Source organism: Neophocaena asiaeorientalis, unplaced genomic scaffold, assembly GCF_003031525.2.
Source record: "Neophocaena asiaeorientalis asiaeorientalis breed wild unplaced genomic scaffold, Neophocaena_asiaeorientalis_V1.1 scaffold606, whole genome shotgun sequence".
Lineage (NCBI taxonomy): Eukaryota > Metazoa > Chordata > Mammalia > Artiodactyla > Phocoenidae > Neophocaena > Neophocaena asiaeorientalis.
The window spans coordinates 12,047,214-12,068,301 of record NW_020173687.1 but is presented as its reverse complement, the minus strand read 5'-3'; the positions used below and the strand labels follow the sequence as shown (position 1 = coordinate 12,068,301).

At 37.0% G+C, this 21,088-nt stretch overlaps 1 protein-coding gene across 4 annotated transcripts in view; it reads left to right on the top strand.

Annotated features, from left to right (window-relative positions):
* The window catches only part of CSE1L (chromosome segregation 1 like), a 42,354-nt gene that overhangs the window by 10,962 nt on the left and 10,304 nt on the right, over positions 1–21,088 (top strand). For 3 of the 4 annotated variants that reach the window (XM_024750303.1, XM_024750302.1, XM_024750301.1), the window contains exons 3-15: positions 130–272; positions 2,842–2,943; positions 3,019–3,164; positions 3,485–3,575; positions 5,185–5,292; positions 8,832–8,924; positions 10,739–10,906; positions 11,012–11,141; positions 11,976–12,041; positions 12,459–12,661; positions 13,108–13,192; positions 14,894–14,955; positions 20,548–20,684. In XM_024750303.1, coding sequence (XP_024606071.1) covers positions 130–272; positions 2,842–2,943; positions 3,019–3,164; positions 3,485–3,575; positions 5,185–5,292; positions 8,832–8,924; positions 10,739–10,906; positions 11,012–11,141; positions 11,976–12,041; positions 12,459–12,661; positions 13,108–13,192; positions 14,894–14,955; positions 20,548–20,684 — 1,534 coding nt within the window. The remainder of the gene's footprint in view (positions 1–129; positions 273–2,841; positions 2,944–3,018; positions 3,165–3,484; positions 3,576–5,184; positions 5,293–8,831; positions 8,925–10,738; positions 10,907–11,011; positions 11,142–11,975; positions 12,042–12,458; positions 12,662–13,107; positions 13,193–14,893; positions 14,956–20,547; positions 20,685–21,088) is intronic. The other variant, XM_024750304.1, reaches the window with a different exon arrangement.

The window sequence follows — 21,088 nt, the reverse complement described above, 5'->3', positions numbered from 1 at the left end:
TCCCTAAGGGCAAAAACATCCTAATCTTTCCATGATGCTTCAGTGAGAGATATGCATAGTTCACATATTCATGAAGTCTTAAGATTAGTTTGTAATAACAAATCTTCTAACATGGAAATTGTTTTACAGCTGAGAAGTTTCTTGAATCTGTAGAAGGAAATCAGAATTACCCACTGTTGCTCTTAACATTACTGGAGAAGGCTCAGGATAATGTTATCAAAGTGTGTGCCTCAGTAACATTCAAGAACTATATTAAAAGAAACTGGAGAATTGTAAGTATTTTGTGAGTACATATTTTAAGACCCTGCATGTTTATAAGATTGATATATGCAGTGTTCCTGAACGATTCAGTCACAGATTAAAGATAAAAGCAGGACCCTCCTCAACAAAATATTAAAAAGTCAAATCCAAAAATGTATCAAAAGTATAAAAATACCATGACCAAGTGGGATTTATCTCAGATATGCAAGGCTGGTTCAACATTCAAAAACCTATCGACTAAGAGAAGATAAATCACATTATTATATCATTAGGTACAGAAAAAGCATTTGTCAAAGTCCAACACCCATTCATGGTAAAAACTCAGTAAATTTGGAATAGAGAGGAGTTTTCTTGGCAATGTAAAGACTGTGAAAAACCTATAACTAACATCATACTTAATGGTGAGAAACTTGAAGCTTTCCCACCAAGATCAGTTACAAAGCAAGGGTGTCCCCTCTTACCACTCCTTTTCAACATTGTGTTGGAAGTCTTTTTTATTTTATATATATTCTTTTGCCATGGCATGTGGACCTTAGTTCCCAGTCCAGGGATCGAACCTGTGTCCTCTGCATTGGAAGCATGGAGTCTTAACCACTGGACCACCAGGGATGTCCTTGATAGTGCAGTAAGAAAAGGAAATATACCATTTGGAAAGACATAAAACTGTCTTTGTTCTCAGATGACATGATTGTCCATGTAGCGAATGCAAAAGAATTGACAAAAGTTAAACAGGGGCTTCCCTGGTGGCGCAGTGGTTGAGAGTCCGCCTGCCGAGGCAGGGGACACGGGTTCGTGCCCTGGTCTGGGAAGATCCCACATGCCGTGGAGCGGCTGGGCCCATGAGCCATGGCCGCTGAGCCTGCGCGTCCGGAGCCTGTGCTCTGCAAGGGGAGAGGCCACAACAGTGAGAGGCCCGCATACTGCAAAAAAAAAAAAAAAGTTAAACAGGACGTTTTTCCAAGTTGCTGTTTTATTTAAATTCATATCAGTTAAGTCAGCTTCATAACCCAGGTTGCTAGAGAGTGTGAGACTTTGTTTTAACATCCAGTTTGGTTGAAATTTAACTTTAGCTTACTATCTACTGAAGAGACATTACATGGGAAGATACAGTCTAAATGAGTAATTGAAGCAATTTCTATTGTAAACAAGGAAGAATTATATAAAGCTGGAAAAAAACCACATTTTATATATATATATATGCATTCTACACATATATATGTGTAGAATGCAAAATAATTTAGATTTGAAGTTTTTGGTAAGGGATTTGTCCTATGTCTTGTGGGATATGGAAATATTTTCTAATCATAAGGTAAGTCTTATTATGCTGCAAGTTTAATGATCAGTATAGCTATACATTGAGAAACGGGTATCTTCCCTACCTTAGCTTCTTCCCTACCTTAGCTTATGACAGTGGTTCTAAATTGGGAGTAGTTTTGCCAACCTGGGGATGTTTAGAGACGTTCTGGTTGTCCACGCTGGGGGTGGGGTGGGGAGGGTGTCTGGCATCTAGTGGGTAGAAGGTGAGGGTGCTGGGAACCATCCTACAGTGCACAAGAAAGATCCCCGTAACAAAGATTTATCTGACCCAAAATGTCAGTAATGCCGGGGTTGAGGTAACTCTGGGTTAGGATAAAGAAAAAAGTGAGAAATGTTTTTAGTAATAGCAGTAATGATACTTAGAAAGTATTAAAGTTGACAGAAATAGTCAGTTTTTCTAAAAAATCAGCTTTAAATCTGGTTAAATATTTATTTAGAATCTTTTTTCCTCATTCCACAGAAGAATTCAAAAACAGTAAATATTGTTTTTAAGCTTAAGTCAAGCATTCTCACATGTGGTGAAGAAATGACTTAGTGAATTTTAGAATGTTTAAAAATCCATTCATCTACTTGTAGACATGCAAGCCCTATCCCTCTGTCTTGATTTGTAAAACTAGTGAGATACAGAATCTGTTTGGGCGATGTAGTCCTGGATGCATTCAAACTGGTAATGGTCAAGAAGTTTTCATTGAAAAGACCTTTCTTTGACTTAAGGTAACAGTCAAATTGAAGCTTTTGAAGATGAATATCGCAGTTCGCAGGCCTCTCACTGCTGTGGCCTCTCCCGTTGTGGAGCACAGGCTCTGGACGCAGAGGCTCAGCGACCATGGCTCACGGGCCCAGCCGCTCCATGGCATGTGGGATCTTCCCGGACCGGGGCACGAACCCGAGTCCCCTGCCTCAGCAGGCGGACCCCCAACCACTGCGCCACCAGGGAAGCCCTGTATAAAGATTTTTAACCACATGTTCTGATTAGTTTACTTACAGAACTGAGATTCTTAATTGGCATCAGGGAGTCAGAGAAGCTCCTTAATTTGTATGTAAAATATTTGCATTTGGGAAGGAAGGTACATTTTTCTGCAGAAAAATGCTTCCATCAGATTATTAAAGGAATCTGTGACCCATTTAGGTAGAAGGAAGGCCCTACCTTCCTCTGTTTTTCTTAGGAAACCAGGGAATGAGAAATGGTTCTATTTTATCTACAAACCCGTACAGTAATAGGTATGGATTTATGTCACTTGCTTATTAATGTTTTGCTTTTAGGTTGAAGATGAACCAAATAAAATTTGCGAAGCCGACCGAGCAGCCATTAAAGCTAACATAGTGCACTTGATGCTTAGCAGCCCAGAGCAAATTCAGAAGCAGGTATGTGAGGCCCTGCTTGTTAGGTGGGCTTGTTTGTAGAGCTTTCAATCTAATTAGTCTCTTTCCTCCCCACAGTTAAGTGATGCCATTAGCATTATTGGCAGAGAAGATTTCCCTCAGAAATGGCCTGACTTGTTGACAGAAATGGTGAATCGCTTTCAGAGTGGAGATTTCCATGTTATTAATGGAGTCCTTCGTACAGCACATTCTTTATTTAAAAGGTATTGATATATAAATTCATATTTTTAAAATACTTGTTTCAGATATTTTTGCTTGTTTATATTTTTGTGATTATGTCATTTATTTATGATAATTCTAGAATAAGAGCATAAGCCTCTCATTATTGTGTTTGTTTCTTCTTAAGTGTAGGATGTTTATTTCATATTGCCCTATTACTTGTGAAATACCTGGTCTTGATAAACTGTGCTTGAATTCCCTTTTTATTTCAGAAAGCTGTCTAGCCATAGATTTTTCTCTAATCTAGCCTTGAAGACCTAAAGTCAGTTAACCTAAATTTGCCTCTTTTACCTTAATTTTCTAGATATCGCCATGAATTTAAGTCAAATGAGTTATGGACTGAAATTAAACTTGTTCTGGATGCCTTTGCTTTGCCTTTGACTAATCTGTTTAAGGTATGTGATAACATCTTGGTGGTATTTTTTAATTACTTAATATTTTATACTGCTTGAATATTTGTATAAATTTTGTTTAAGAGATTGCTTTGAAAGTGTATTTGATAGGTAATGGTTTAGAGCAGCATTTCTTTTGAAAAATTTCAAATCTACACCAAAATAGAGAAGCTGGTAGAATGAAATCCCATGTATTGACTACACAAGTTTAATGGTTACTAGATTTTATTTCTTTTTAATTTGTTCTCTCCCTTTGATTTTGTACGAATAATTAAAAGCAAATCCCAGGCATCATATTATTTCACTCAAGTATTTGAGCATGTGTCTCTAAAGGAATAGATCTGTATTTTGATTTGACTGTTTATGGAGTTTAATTTATATATCCGTACATCATCTTATAGCACATAAGGAACTTTCCTAAATATCTTTCTGAAACTCGTTTAAGATCGAAAGAGAAGTATTGTTAACTTTTTTTTCCCAATAAGGAAAGTGGAGGGTTCGGTATCACACAGCTAATAAAAAAGAGAGCCAGGCCTCAAACCTAGTTTTGCTAACTTGAGAAAAGCTGCTCATTTCCTGTTTTCAGAAAGGAAAGTTGTGTGATAATCACAACTTTCTAAATTACAGAGTATGCACAGGATTTTTCATGGTTAGGATATCTTACTGATAGTACATTTTTAGTTTTAAAAATAAAATTGGACAAAATGTCAATTTTTTTCACCTATTGGACTAGCAAAGATTTTTATTTCTTTTTAATGACATTAAAAGTTTTAGCCAGGAGCAGAGAGGGATGGGTGGGGGGAAAATGTTTTAGCCAGAGTCCAGTGAAATGAACACTAGTGTCCTGTCCATTGGGTTATAAATGGTACTAGCTTTCTGGAGTTTGACATTTCATTGAGAAAACCATAATATTCATATTTTCTAACTCCGGGATATACTTAGCAACGTTTGTTGAGTGTCTTTTACATTGTAGGTGTGCACAAATTACAAGGACCTTTTATGTGTATTTTCTCATTTTATTCTCATATTTTATGAGGTAGGCATTATTCTTAATTACAGACAGATATGGAGATGGGGGGCGCAGTAAAATAACTTACTCAGAGTCATGCTTATTATGAGTAACAGAGTCTGGGTTGTATCCAGATCTATCTGGCTTCCAGAACTCTTACTCATAGCATACTGTTCTGTACTGGTAATACAGTTCTAGAATCTCAAACTCAGAAAACTAGAAGTGTGCCCAAAGTTTTATACATAAGCTTGTTTATTGCAGTTAGAATAACAAACAATTGCAAACAACCTACAGGCCAGGTGGCAGGGAATTATTTAATGAGTGCATATAAAGACAGTTTTGTGTAATATAGTTCTATACATGCACAGAGAAGAGTAGAAGGATCTAGTCCAAAATATTAATATTGGACTTTACAGTAGTGCTGTGATGGACAACTTAAAAATATATTTTTTAATGTGTTTTTTCAAAAATCCTAAATGACTGTATACTACTATTTAAAAGCCAAATTTTGGAGAAGGTGTATGAATAGTTTCAGCCTAATACAAGGCTTTTTCACTAAGGTTTACAATACACTAAAACCGTCTTTCTAAATTCCTTTTCAAGGCCACTATTGAACTCTGCAGCACCCACGCAAATGATGCCTCTGCTCTGAGGATTCTTTTTTCTTCCCTGATCCTAATCTCAAAACTGTTCTACAGTTTAAACTTTCAGGTAAGTTTCGTTTTATTTCTTGCTTTTGATTCTTATTCTTTGATGTCATATATAAAGTTTTTCAGTTGATAAAGACTTCTTTGCTAGCATTGATTTCCCCCCCACACCCTGAAAAAATAGACATTGGTTGCTTGTGTTCTGATTCCCTGCCATTCTTTTTTTTTTTTTTTTTTTTACAAGAGATAAATAAACTGACACCAAGCATTGTAAATGGATGACCACAACAGAAGCAACAATGATTGCAATTACCAAACACGAAACACACTCATACTATGTCATAATATTGACATTCAGTCCAGTAACCCTCCACTGTAACAGCGCCTTTACTTTGCAGTGAAAATTGATTTGTATATTTTTTGCCTCTGAGTCCTTGTGGGATTTTTTTTTTTTATTCAAACAGAAGGTCACAATTATAATCATCCTCATCAGTTCACTCAGTCCCATGTAATTAATTTTTTTTTATCTTGATCTTTTGTTAGCACTTTTATGAATTCATCGGTTTTCCATTAGAGTTCTGAAAATGCTTATTCATTCAGTTCAGCAGTACAGTCAGTTACCAGAAACCTGTACTTGTCAGAGTCTTTTCCATGAATTCATTGAAGATGAAACCCTTTTATAGGAACTTTTTTTGTTTTTGTGGTACGTGGGCCTCTCACTGTTGTGGCCTCTCCTGCTGCGGAGCACAGGCTCCGGATGTGCAGGCTCAGCAGCCATGGCTCACGGTCCCAGCCGCTCCGCGGCATGTGGAATCTTCCTGGACCGGGGCACGAACCTGTGTCCCTTGTATCGGCAGGCGGACTCGCACCCACTGTGCCACCAGGGAAGCCCTTATAGGAACATTTTTGCAAAAGCATCAGAGTACACCCAGAACTGTCTATAAATGACAAAAGACTTAAAAATGACCACGGTTAAAGTTTTGATGGAAGTTCATAATAATGCAGTTGACAAGGAAATTTAGTTATTTCTGAGATATACATTTTAAAGTAATAACTAGAATTATGACTTATAATGTTATACCAGAACATATAAGATTCTTAGAAATTTCATGTAATATCTGAAACATTTATATTAACATATTTCCATACAAATAACCCAAAGAAAGTTTAGTATTAGTTGTTTTTTTGTTTGTGTATTTTTTTATACTGCAGGTTCTTATTAGTCATCAGTTTTATACACACAGTGTGTACATGTCAATCCCAATCGCCCAATTCAGCATACCACTATCCCCACCCCACCGTGGTTTTCCCCCCTTGGTGTCCATACGCTTGTTCTCCACATCCATGTCTCAACTTCTGCCCTGCAAACCGGTTCATCTGTACCATTTTTCTAGGTTCCATATACATGCGTTAATATACGATATTTGTTTTTCTCTTTCTGACTTACTTCACTCTGTATGACAGTCTCTAGATCCATCCACGTCTCAACAAATGACTCAGTTTCGTTCCTTTTTATGGTTGAGTAATATTCCGTTGTATATATGTACCACAGCTTCTTTATCCATTCGTCTGTCGATGGGCAATTGGACTCCCTGACTTCAGACTATACTACAAAGCTACAGTAATCAAGACAATATGGTACTGGCACAAAAACAGAAAGATAGGTCAATGGAACAAGATAGAAAGCCCAGAGATAAACCCACGCACCTATGGTCAACTAATCTATGACAAAGGTGGCAAAGATATGCAATGGAGAAAAGACAGTCTCTTCAATAAGTGGTGCTGGGAAAACTGGACAGCTACATGTAAAAGAATGAAATTAGAACACTCCCTAACACCATACACAAAAATAAACTCAAAATGGATTCGAGACCTAAATGTAAGACCAGACACTATAAAACTCTTAGAGGAAAACATAGGAAGAACACTCTTTGACATAAATCACAGCAAGGTCTTTTTTGACCCATCTCCTAGAGTAATGGAAATAAAAACAAAAATAAACAAATGGGACCTAATGAAACTTCATAGCTTTTGCACAGCAAAGGAAACCATAAACAAGACGAAAAGACGACCCTCAGATTGGGAGAAAATATTCGCAAACGAATCATCGGACAAAGGATTAATCTCGAAAATATATAACAGCTCATGCAGCTCAATATTAAAGAAACAAACAGCCCAATCCAAAAATGGGCAGAAAACCTAAATAGACAGTTCTTCAAAGAAGACATACAGATGGCCAAGGAGCACATTAAAAAAAAAAAACAAAAAAAAAACACACAAAAAAACTACAATGAGATATCACCTCACACCAGTTAGAATGGGCACCATCAGAAAATCTACAAACAACAAATGCTGGAGACCGTGTGGAGAAAAGGGAACCCTCTTGCACTGTGGGTGGGGATGGAAATTGATACAGCCACTATGGAGAACAGTATGGAGGTTCCTTAGAAAAATAAAAATAGAACTACCATGTGACCCAGCAATCCCACTACTGGGCATATACCCAGAGAAGACCATAATTCAAAAAGACACATGTACCCCAGTGTTTGCTGCAGCACTATTTACAATAGCCAGGTCATGGAAGCAAAGCTTATAGCTTTTAATGGAAGCATATCTGGGAGACAAAAGACTGAAGAAACAGACTTGGGAAGGTGTAAGAACCAGTGGCATTTGAGAGGAAACACAGCCACGATCTTATAGCAGAAAATGCCTGGTCACCCGGTTGCTACTGAGGTGGTGGTCTCCAGTCATTCTTTCTGTTCTTGAGTTATTACTTTAAGATTCAGGGCTCCAGGAATGAGAAGGGAGTCTTACTGGTACAGACTCCTATACTGAGATGCAAGAGAAAGGATGTAGCCCTTTTGTTACCTCTAGCCAGAGCCAAGTACTTGGACTTAATCCTCCCAACGTGACTATACTCACAGTGGTAGGGAGAGCATTCCTCAGAAGGAATAGGTAGAATGAATATGAGATGAACAGCCCAAAATGGCATACCTTCAGTGTGCAGCTAGACAGCAATTTGAGAAATTCTTAAGGATACCACTGGGTTTTTGTATACCTTATTTTGAGTTCTACTTCCTAGAAGTCAGGTAGAATGAGGTGATTAATAACTTGTTAGTCACGGAAGCCTGATAGGAAGGAGGCATAATCTTTATCCTTGGATTTATCCCTCATTAAGAGGGCAGTATTGTGCCACAGGAAATCAGTAACTGTATAAGACAATAAGCCTGAGCTGGTGGTCATCTTACAGTAAATGCAGTAGTTCAGAAAGGAAAAGGAATATATTGGTAAGCACTGGGTTTTGTAAGGAAAGTTTTCAGTCTTAGCTGAACCTCAAAGGAATAAGTAGATTTACATTGGGACAGGAACAGGTGGTATCGTTTGTGGTTGAAAGCTTACTGAGACAGAGTCAGAATGGTTTACTCATCTGTCAGACCTAGCTGGAGCAGAGAATTCTTGTCAAAATAGGTATCCATTGACTTAGCTGAGAAATGTGAGCTTAAGTCTATAGGCATGTGGAAAACATTTGGCATGGTGGGGAAAACTTATTAAAATATAATAATTACTTCAACCAAAAGTCTCAAGTCACCATTTATTCTTTAGGATCTCCCTGAATTTTTTGAAGATAATATGGAAACTTGGATGAACAATTTTCATACCCTCTTGACATTAGATAATAAGCTTCTGCAAACTGATGTAAGTATTATTTAAAATATTTTCCAAGTAAGCTTTTTTTAAGAATTATTTGAAATATAATGTTAAATGTCAATTATATCTCAATTTTTTTAATGTTAAAAAAATTATTTGAGTGCCCTCAGAACATTGGAGGGAGGATAATTGTAATGTGCAGAATTACCCTTCTTGTAGTCCTGACTTAAGTCACAATTTATAGATAAGGCTATTTTATTACATTATTGAAAGTAAGGCCTCAAGAGTATTCACATTGTGAACATTTTATGAAATAGAAAATCATTTGTCATTGAAGATACTAAGAAAACTTAAACCTCTCTAATAATGGCCTCTTGAAAAAGTCATCTACAGTGTGGGAAAGAGGGGACATGAAAGTTTGTAATGTGTAAAAGTTTCTGATCTGAGTTTTGTAATATGTACTTTCAACATGTACCACTCTGTTATTCATTTGCTTGTTTATTAATATATTTATGATTTACCTCTTTCTCAACAAACAAAAAACGTAAAAAGTAAAATATTAAGAATATTTCAACACCAGATAAAAATTACAGTTGGTGATGCAGATCTGTTGGGTGGCATGCAGAGGGAGAATCATTCCTGTGGGTGTACAGCAAATTTTGTCTCTGAGATTTTTACACAACAAGAAGCAACCAAAAAAAAAATAGAGTTCCAATAAAATAACTCCTTCAGTCCACTAGGAAGAAACTACTCCCTCAGAAAACAAAGCTTGTCTTTACACTTAAGTCTAAAGGAAGTGTTTCACTTAGGATTCTTAAGGGAATTGTTTGCCCATTTAAATGCGTCATCTCACTGTGTGACATCCCTTATATTTATGCCTTGAGGAGCTGTTCTTTTATCTCTTCTCAATTTGAGTTCTTTGGCACATAATATAGCTCAAAAAGTATTTGTGATTGCTGTTATATGTAGTAAGCATTATTATATCAGTCACTGTCATGGTTTCAGGTGGGGTTGGCAAACTTTTCCTATAAAGGTCCGGGTAGTAAATATATTTGGCTTTGTGGGCTATATACTCAACTCTGCAGTTGTAGTTGAAAGCAGCCATAGGCAATACTATAAATTGTCTAAGTGAAAACAAAGAATGTGTGTGACTGGGTTTTAATAAAACTTCAGAAATTAGGCAGCAGGAAATTAAAGCAACCTGCTTTAGGTTGTTCAACATTTTATAACCAGAATATTATTTGTGAGAATGTTATAGCATTAGCTTATTGGGAAGAGAACACATTTTAATATACTTGAAATGTGAACCTTTTGGGAGATAGCAAGACTATGTTACAAAGGAAAATGTGATATGATTTTTATCACTCAGGTTTTTGTAGGAATATATTATTTTCGATTTAATATGTAAATATTTTATAATTCAGCAACCAGAAGAAAAAGCTTTATTATTTACTTAAACTATTTATTCATGCATGCATGCAGTGCTGTGTCTTAGTTGAGGCACATGGACTTCTTGGTTGCGGCATGCACGCGGGATCTAGTTCCCCAACTGGGGATCAAACCCAGGCCCCCTGCATTGGGAGCACAGAGTCTTACCCACTGGACCACCAGGGGAGTCCTGAAAAGGCTTTATTTAACTTGAAAACTTTTGAGAACTGCTCTCATTGATTAATAAATAAGAAGCGTTTCATCTTGTATTTGTTTGATAGACCAGGTGAATAAATTTACAGTGGCGTAGATGTAGTTCACAGCACTTGGCTTTGATGTAAAATGTTTAAAGAGTTCAGGAATTACAGCTACTCTCCATGTTTATGGTAGCGTTGAGGTTGTATGTTTGAGTTTTCCATTTTCTCTCACCTGAGGATGAAGAGGAAGCAGGCTTACTGGAGCTCTTAAAATCCCAGATCTGTGATAACGCCGCACTCTATGCACAGAAGTATGATGAGGAATTTCAGCGGCACCTGCCTCGCTTCGTCACAGCCGTCTGGAATTTACTGGTTACCACAGGTCAAGAGGTTAAGTATGACTTGGTAAGGTGATGGTGGAGACAAATAATGAAGACGCCCCCTCCCCCCCATGAAATAAATGACTCCGTTTGCTCTTAAAAATACGCTTATTTTTGTGTTTTATTCCAGTTGGTAAGTAATGCAATTCAGTTTCTGGCTTCAGTTTGTGAGAGACCTCACTATAAGAATCTGTTTGAGGACCAGAACACGCTGACAAGTATCTGTGAAAAGGTGATTGTGCCTAACATGGAATTTAGAGGTAATTGTGGCAAAGTGTAAAACCTTTTCAGGAGATTAATGAAAAGCTTGTTTTTTAAAAGAGTATGTTAGTATAAATTTAAGACGTCTTCTCTGTGTTGCTTTTTGTAACATATTCAGTCTAAGTTTTGTTGGATTTAGTATTTCACCAAGGCAGAAGCTATTTTTGGACAGTTGACTTGAGACAAGAAGTGATTGATGACTTTTAAATACAGAGTTGAAGCCCACCTAGTTTGTGCTTAAGGTTAAAATAGTCCTAAGAGTCTGTATTTGTACAAAATGTCTTTCTGACAGTTGGGAAGAGCAGTCATTAGATCATTCATTCAGGAACAAAATGAGGAAATAAAAGTGTAACGTGGGGTTTTATTTCCTTTTCTTTTTTCATAAAACTATATGTAAAGGACAGATCTTTAATCTGATACTGTCTGTCCTACTTGTTTTGGTGTTGAAATGACTGTTTATGAAATAATGGTGATAGTAGTTGTTAGGTTGTTTGTTTAATGTCCTTATCTGGCAGAATAACGAGTTGGCATCCCTAGACTGGTCTCCCAACACTTTTGAAGGTTGGTGATGAAGTCCAGTTCTGTGGATGTTCACATTAGAACAAGTGAGCCTATCTCGCAGCTGTATGCATTACCTATTACCTAATCTTTCAGGGTAGCGTTTGCTGCTTTAAGTAATGATTAAGAGTATATGAAGTAGTCATTTGTTGGGAAAGAACACTTTGCTGTAAAACATGGCAATTCCACATACTCTTCTGCATACTCGACTGTAAAGGTAGAATGACTTGCCACGTCTCTCAAGAGGTGATCTGAAATGTCATCTTGCTTTGTAGCTGCTGATGAAGAAGCCTTTGAAGATAATTCTGAGGAGTATATAAGAAGAGATTTGGAAGGATCTGGTGTGTATTTTGGTTTTTAGCTGTTGGTCTCTTAGCAAGCCAGTTTTAAAGTTGCTCTCTGTCTAATAAATACGGGGAGGTGAGGGAGTCCTGATAAGTGTGTCATTTCAGCTGGCTTTCATTGGAGAACTGTTTTCCTTCTTTAACTTGTACATGGTAGAAAGCAGCTCTTTATACGAGCTATATCAAAGCATCAGATGTAGAATTACTTGTCTTCTCTTTTTTATATACTTATTAGTGTTTATCGTACTACTATGGTCTTTCAGTTTCGTTCTCATTTTACATTTGTGGGGGAATTTTTTTTCATTGTTTTTGTTGCTGTTAGCTCTCAGATGGCAATTTGTTTTCTTATAAACTTGGTCAGTTGGTTGTTGGTGGTTTCTTTCTCCCATAATATATTTCCCTTTGATTTTGTAGATATTGATACTAGACGCAGGGCTGCTTGTGATCTAGTACGAGGATTATGCAAGTTTTTTGAGGGACCCGTGACAGGAATCTTCTCTGGTTATGTTAATTCCATGCTGCAGGAATATGCAAAAAATCCATCTGTCAACTGGAAACACAAAGATGCAGCCATTTACCTGGTGACGTCTTTGGCATCGAAAGCCCAAACCCAGAAGGTGAATCCTTTCAGTATATTTTTATTTCTAAAACATAGTTGTTGGTACCACAGAAGTCAAAAAGAAGTGATATATTTCTGGTTATATAGCCTACTCTGTTAGATAATGTGTCAGTTCTGATTAGAATTCATATGGTTTCCAAAGATGGCTTTATACTGATGTATTAAGCACTTAAGTTTCTTATGGACTAAAAGATCAACAGATGCCGCACTTGCTTCCTTAGCTGAGACTCAGTATATAAAACGTGCTAAACTTAAATTTAGCTGTTCTTTAATTTAGGGAAGTTTCTTTATTATCTGTTAGAATAGTCTTATATGTAAGTAGTTTGTGTTTTGAAGTATTCATTTCCATCTTCAACCTGGTTTTCTAAAGCTGCCTAAATTTCCAGTGTGGTAAATAATTACAGATTTTTCATGTTATTTCACTGTTATGAATTTGTTTTTTAGCATGGAATTACACAAGCAAATGAACTTGTAAACCTGACTGAGTTCTTTGTGAATCACATTCTCCCTGATTTAAAAGCAGCTAATGGTGAGTTTTGTGAAATGTTTTTAGTACAGCTTACACTATACCTGCAGTTTTTTAAAAATACATTTATTTATTTATTTGTCTGCACCAGGTCTTAGCTGCAGCGTGCAGGATCTTTTAGTTGTGGCATGTGGGATCTAATTCCCTGACCAGGGATCGAACCCACGTCCTCTGCATTGGGAGCGCAGAGTCTTAGCCACTGGACCACAAGGGAAGTCCCTATACCTGCAATTTTTATTTTTAACTAAAAAATGAGTACCGTTACAGCTCTATATCACCATGATACTGAAAATGGTGGCTCCTGTCCTTATTGCAGTTACTTTATTGGATAAAATCCTCAAATGGTTGCCCCAGATCTTGCCCAGGTGAAATTAACTTTCCATAAAGAAAATGTCTCTTATGTAGAAGGAAAACAGGAACAAGTGAGACTAAATTGTCACTGTATATTTCTAATGTACATATAATAATGCACTAGAAATTATACTTTGGTTTTTGTTTTCCTTCTCATTTAAAAAATGAACTCTTGGGGGACTTCCCTGGTGGTTCAGTGGTTAAGAATCCACCTGCCAATGCAGGGGACACGGGTTCGAGCCCTCACCCGGGAAGATCCCACATGCCCCAGAGCAGCTAAGCCCATGCGCCACAACTGCTGAGCCTGCGCTCTAGAGCCCACGAGCCACAACTGCTGAAGCCCGCATGCCGAGAGCCCATGCTCTGCAACGAGAAGCCACTACAATGAGAAACGCATGCACCACAACGAAGAGTAGAGAGAAGCCACTACAATGAGAAACGCATGCACCACAACGAAGAGTAGCCCCCGCTCACCGCAACTAGAGAAAGCCCGCGTGCAGCAACAAAGACCCAAAGCAGCCAAAAATAATTAATTAATTATTTTAAAAATGAACTCTTGGGAATTCCCTGGCAGTCCTGTGGTTGGGACTCCGTGCTTCACTGCCGGGGTTCAATCCCTGGTCAAGGAACTAAGATCCCACAAGCTACATGGCGAAAAAGAAAATAAAAATAAAATATCGGGTTGGCCAAAAAGTTCGTTTGGGTTTGTCCAAAATATGTTAAGGGACGAACGAACTTATTGGCTAACCCAATAAAACTAAAAAAAAAATGAACTCTTAAAAATTGAAGTAAATTTAAAGTACTTGAAACTAATAAATACTAAGGATACTTTCATATGTTTACACAAATATGTTGATCAAGAGAGATTCTTCTAAAACTTTGTGGAAAATTTAAATACACTAATAGGTGGGGATAATATTATAAAGAACTTCCATGTTACTATCATTCAGCTTCAGGAACTTTTAACAATTGGCCGATATTTTATCCCTTTCACTAACTTACTTCCCACTACTAGTGCAAGCTCCTCTAGAGAGACTTGCTCTTGATTCAGAATAGCTTCAATTTTGGAAGAAGATACTACTGTTATTTCATGGTCCAAATCATTTTTGTTCAATTACATAAGTAACACACGTTCATTTGTAATGAAACTTAAAGGTAAGGGGGAAAAATAAAATTATTTATAAACTTATCAGTATTAATAGCTGTGTAGTAGATCATTATATAATTAAGCTTTAATTACTTGACATTTTGTTTACCAGAACCATGTTTTTAAAATCTGATAATGTTGTCACTAGTTTGGGAGTTAACAGTCCTTAGCACTAAAATAACTGTGACTTTTTTTTTTATATATAGTGAATGAATTTCCTGTTCTTAAAGCTGATGGTATCAAATACATTATGATTTTTAGGAATCAAGTAAGTTGCTTTTCATTTATATGTTATATGCCACTTAATCTCTTAAGAGTTTTAATACTGGCTTCTCTTCCCTTCTGTGCAATCATATTCGATATCCACATCTAACAAAATTAACAATAACTCCTTGAACTTAGGATGCCAGTAGAGACTGTCATACAGAGTGAAGTAAGCCAGAAAGAGAAAAACAAATATTGTATATTAACGCATAAATGTGGAATCCAGAAATATAGTACAAATGAACCGGTTTGCAAGGCAGAAATAGAGAGACAGATGTAGAGAACAAATGTATGAACACCAAGGGGGGAAAGCAGGGGTGGGGTGGGTGGGATGAACTGGGAGATTGGGATTGACATACATACACTAATACGTATAAAATAGATAACTAATAAGAACCTGCTGTATAAAAAAATCAAAAAAATAAAAAATTAGGATGCCAGACCATGATTAATTTTCCTCAGTTTCTCTAAAATACTGTTTTACAGTGATTTTATTAAAATTTGGGATCCAAACAAGGTCTACACGTTGCTTATGGTTGATTATGTCTCATGTCTTCTAATTTACAACAGAGGGGTCCTTCTTCCCCTTTCTTTATTCATGTCATTTTTTGGAGAAACCAGTCATTTACCTTGCAGAGTTTCTCCTTCTAGTTCTGGCTGATTGCATCCTCAGAGGTATGATTTACCTCTTGTTCCTCTGTTCCCTATATTTCTAAATTGGTAAATCTGGAGGCTTGATTAGATTTTGTTCTTCTGGTAGGTGGGGGGTGGCGAGAGTTTGTCACTGGTATACTTTGCTTCGTTTCACTAGGACACGTACATTGTCTCACCCACTTTCAGTGACGTTAAGAATGATCATTGACACATTTTTTAATTGAGATATAGATAACCTAATATAATATTCACCATTTTTAAGTGTATATTGTGTGGTTTTTAGTATGTTTATTCTTTGTACAACCAACACCACTGCCTCATAGATTATTTAATTACCAATTTGAATGGGAAAAACAGGATAGATGTTTGTGTGTTTTTCCCGTGTCAGTTCAGAGTAATGAGTTTAAGTGCCGTACCAGCCTCCAGAGAACAAGTGAGTGATTTTTTGACTCTCTAGTTGTTCCTTCTTTGGCCAGTAAGAGCCCCATTACGTAGGTTCCTGTGTCCCCTTGACACACTTAGTAGCCTTTAACAGCTTCCCTTCTTTCATATATGACAGAATATTCCATGTTCACCTTGTACATTTCCTGCCCCAGACCTGAACTAGCCACACTTGAAGGTGGGAAATTTTATTTAGAGACCATAATCTAGGTGCTAGGGAAATTGGTTTTAGGCTTTTTCATAGGAGCGAGCCAGAAAATAAATAATACCAATATTATTACTGAAATAATAGTGCTGAATGCTGTTTGATTTCTGTGTGTTTTTTATATCCTTCGTATATTATCCTATTAGGCATGTATAGTCAAGAAATACTATGTTTAAAGCAACTTGAAATTATTCTTTGTGCATTTTTGCCATTAACTTGATAAATAATTAGATTCTTCTGTTTGTGGGGTTTTATTTGGGGGGGGGGGCATGAGAAAGGTTACTTTACATACCTCCAAAGTCAGGCATGGTACATTCAGAAAGGTCTAGCTTTCCTCCCTGTTCCTTCTCTTGTCCTAAAAGTAACCATTTTTTACCAAGTTTTGGTTTATGTTTCCATTAGTTAATTTTAAAAATATAACCTAATACTGTCCTAGATATATTTATGTATTTCCCCTCCTCCTACACAGAGGAGAGTATGCTAAACACGCTGTTTTTCACTTTGTTTTTTTTTCTTTTTTGGCCGTACCACGTGGTTTACAGGATCTTAGTTCCCCAACCAGGGATTGAACCCGGGCCCATGGCAGTGAAAACTTGGAGTCCTAACCACTGGACCATCAGGGAATTCTGACACCTTGCTTTTTTTCACTTAGTAAATCCTGGATGTCATTCCATGGTAGTATTTACACAGTTCCCTCTTTTTTTTTTTTTTTTTAATTTAAATAGCATAGTATTCTGGGTGGCTCTCCTGTGTTTTACTCAACCAGTCCCCCAAGAGGTAGATGTTCTGGGTGTTTTCTAACTTCCACTATTTTAAATAATGCTAATTATTTGAAACAATAGCTTTGTATGTGTCACATAGTGTTTTTGCCATTGTAACTTTGAGACAGATTCCTAGAAGTGACGTTACTAGATTAGAGGGTGAACTTACATGTAATTTTGCCAGATCTTGCCAAATCTCCACAGGGGTTGTATCATGTTGCATTTAAAAAAAAAAAAAAAAAAGCACCTATTTCCCCAAAGATGTTGGAATTTTGCCATTTTGCCAAACTCACAGATGTGAAATGGTATCTTATTGTAGTTTTACTTTGTATTTTGCTTAGAGTTTAAAAGTTTATCTTGCCGTTTATTTATTTATTCTTAGTTTTTATTGGAGTATAGTTGATTTACAATTGTGTGTTAAGTTTCAGGTGTACAGCAGAGTGAATCAGTTACACATATATCCATCCTTTAGATTCTTTTCCCATATAAGCCATTACAGAGTATTAAGTAGAGTACTCTGTGCTGCTATACAGGAGTTCCTTATTAGTTATCTGTGTTATATATAGTAGTGTGTATATGTCAGTGCCAGTCTTCCAATTTATCTCCCCCCGCCCCGCATCTTTCCATTTAAAGGGCCATTTTCATTTCTGCGAACTATCTATTCATATTTTTTGTCCATATTTCCATCTGATTGTTGGTCTTAATTTTTAGAAAACATGTAATTTCCTTCTGATTATTATTATTTTTTAATGGTAGAAGACATATTATTTCATCTACCTATGTATGTTCTCAGGCACGATCAATTTTATTGATTCCACTGGACCAATGAAAGCTAAAAGTCAGTCCAGCAAGTTCACAGAGACTCTGGATCCACCCCCTCAAGTCACTGATGTAGTCTTTTGGTCACAACCCTTTCCTTGTTAAAGCTATTCACAACAGCTCCCCAAACATGTTCAGAATCAAAATACCCTTAACATTTTTCATTTCTTGATTCATATATTTTCCAAATAGTTTGAACCGTGAATAAGAATTTGTGGATCCTGAAGTATCTAGTTTTACAACATAAATCTCCTTTATAAAACTTTATCTTCATATCATTCCCCATTTTGATCAATCACATTCAGGCTCCAGCCAACTGTAGCACTCTCGACCAGAGAAAGGAAAACAGACCCACACCTGGGGCTGCCCCTTGTGCAGGAGTACTCCGTTTCCTATGTTGGAAATGCAGTGGGCATTTTTAAACCACCGATTATTCCACCATTAAGTTATCTGCTGTTGTCTGTTTGAAGATCACAACATAGAAATTTATTAACAGCCACCCCCCAGGGAAGACAGATAAATTCTATGAGTTTCTATCTACTTCAGGGCTGAATACCATTTTGACAGCTGTGGTGGAGAAAGAGTGTAGCTTACATGTAGTAAGTTTTTACTCTTTGTCAAGTACAGTGTTAATGCTTATGATGGAATCCCACCTCATGTGACTTACACACATTCAGTTATTGGGCCTCAGCAAAGAGAGTGAAAGAGAGAAATTCCACCACCTAGTGCCTGTCAATGAGCAGACACCCCCCAGAGTGGGGAGACTCCAATCTACTCTTCCCTCAGTGAGCCTCGTCTTTTTTTTTTAATTGAGAAATAACTGACATTAATTTCAGGTATACAACATAATGATTCATATTTGTATGTATTGTGAAATGATAACAGTAAATCTAGTTAACATGTCACTATACACACTGACAGAATTTTTTTTCTGTTGATGAGAACTTCTGAGATCTGTTCTCTATATGCAGTATAGAAGTAACTGTAGTCACTGTGCATTGCATCCTCATGACTTGTTTTGTAACTGGAAGTTTTTACCTTTTGACCCCTGTCACCCGTTTCATCCACTCCCCGCCTCTGGCAACCACCAATCTGTGCTCCGTAGGAGTTTGTTTTTCTGGTGTTTTTTTTAATCCTATTTTGTTTTTTAAGGTTCCACGTGTGAGATACACGGTGTTTGTCTTTCTCTATTTCACTTAGTATAATGCCCTTAAGGTCCATACATATTGTCGCAAATGGCAAGATTTTCTTTTTTTATGGCTGAATAACATTCCATCCGTGTGTGTGTGTGTGTGTGTGCGTGCGTGCGCGTGCGTGCACGTGTGCATTCCACACTTTCTTTATCCATTCATCCACTGATGGGCACTTAAGTTGCTTCCAGATCTTGGCCATTGTTAATGCTGCCTGTGAGCTTGGGGGTGCCTGTAGCCATCTCTGTGTCTTCTTTGGGAAAATATTCAGGGGAATTCCCTGGTGGTCCAGTGGTTAGGATTCAGCGCTTTCACTGCTGGGGCCTGGGTTCAGTCCCTGGTCAGGGAACTAAGATCCTGCAAGCCATGCAGTGTGGCCAAAAAAAAATAAGAAAGAAAATATTATTCAGCTCCTCTGCTGAGTTAATTGGATTGTTTTTTTGCTGTTTAGTTATATAATCCTTCTGATTCTTAACACTGTCACTTTAATTTTAGTGACACAGAAAACAAAACAGCACAGTTCGTCTTACTCCCTCCAATACCTCCACCAAATTACCCTGCAGCCATCTTGTAAATTATTTTAAACACACAAGCAGGAATAGAGAATAATTTAATGATACATAACCACCACAAATCTTAACTCCAGGCCATAATTACTTAAACCTACACACACAGTGGAGGGACGCAGGGCACGCCCTCCCCATTCCCATTCTATTCTCTTTCTCCCCAGAGATAATGAATGAATTCAGTGTACGTGATTATTTATGGCTTTACACGTTTGTTTCCACAAAAATTCTATAGTATATTACATAGGTTTAAGTTTATTTATTTAAATGATACCCTACTATAGGTATTGGTCTACATACCTAGTTTTCTTTTGTGCTTAACGTTGTTTTTAGTAGATGTGTTAGAGTTCATTTTTAATAGCTGTGTAGTATTCTTTTTTTTTTTTTTGTGGTAAGCTGTGTAGTATTCTAGCATAAGAATATGCCACAGTTTATTTCCTGTGGATGATTCCTCAGTTTCTTGATTTATGCTTTTTATGTGTCTTTGACAGGTATCTACCAGGGTTACATGCAACCTTGTGAAGCTGTTCTGTTTTAAAGACTAAAGGATATGCTAAAGTTTTAGAGGTTTTTAGTGAAGATTAGTATGCTTATGTTTACGCCATCCCGCCCCCCTTTTAAGAGGAGAAAATGAGGCACAGAGAGCTTGAATGACTTTTCTAAGAAATAACTTGCTAGTGAAAAGTATGGTTCTAAGATTAATGAAATCTCTGCTTCTCCATGATATTATTATTTTACCCTAACCATAGTTTTATGCTCAGAGAAAGAGAATTGGAAAAGTGAGTGTGAGCTGAACCATTATGTGAAGGTAGAAGTTTTGATTTTTTCACCTGTATCATCTCCATTGTAATAGTGGCTGAAAAAGAACACACTTTTTAGAATCAGCAAGTCACTCTCTTAGAGCTATCTTTTACTCAAGATAGTATCAGTGAGTTACAGCATGTATATTGTTTTTTTCAGGTACCAAAAGAGCATCTTTTAGTCTCTATTCCTCTCTTAATCAGTCATCTTCAAGCTGACAGTACTGTTGTTCATACTTACGCAGCACATGCTCTTGAGAGAATGTTTACTATGAGGGGGCCTAACAATGCCGCTCTGTAAGTATTTGATGCAATATATGTTTTCATCTCGGGGTGAAGACCATTCTGTACTGGTCAGAGATATCTCAGTATATTCTTAATTTCATTAGTAGTTAAAAAAATAAATGTGTATATTTTACTCATTTATACTATGCCTCATTCCAAAAGGATTTGAGACTGCATGCCAGAGTAGACACATTTTGACAATAGAGTTAAATGGAGGAAATTGGAGCAAAGGAAAATAACTGGGGTGTGAGGTTAATAAACAGAAGTGTGTCAGAGGATCCTGTACAGTAGTTAAAGAAAGAAACTTGTGGATTTTATGTGGAGTCCTCTAGCGGCCAAGGCAGAGAGAAACTTGGTGAGTTAAAATGTCCATGAGATTAAAATGAAGTTATTCAGAAGTGGGCCTTTGTTAAGGG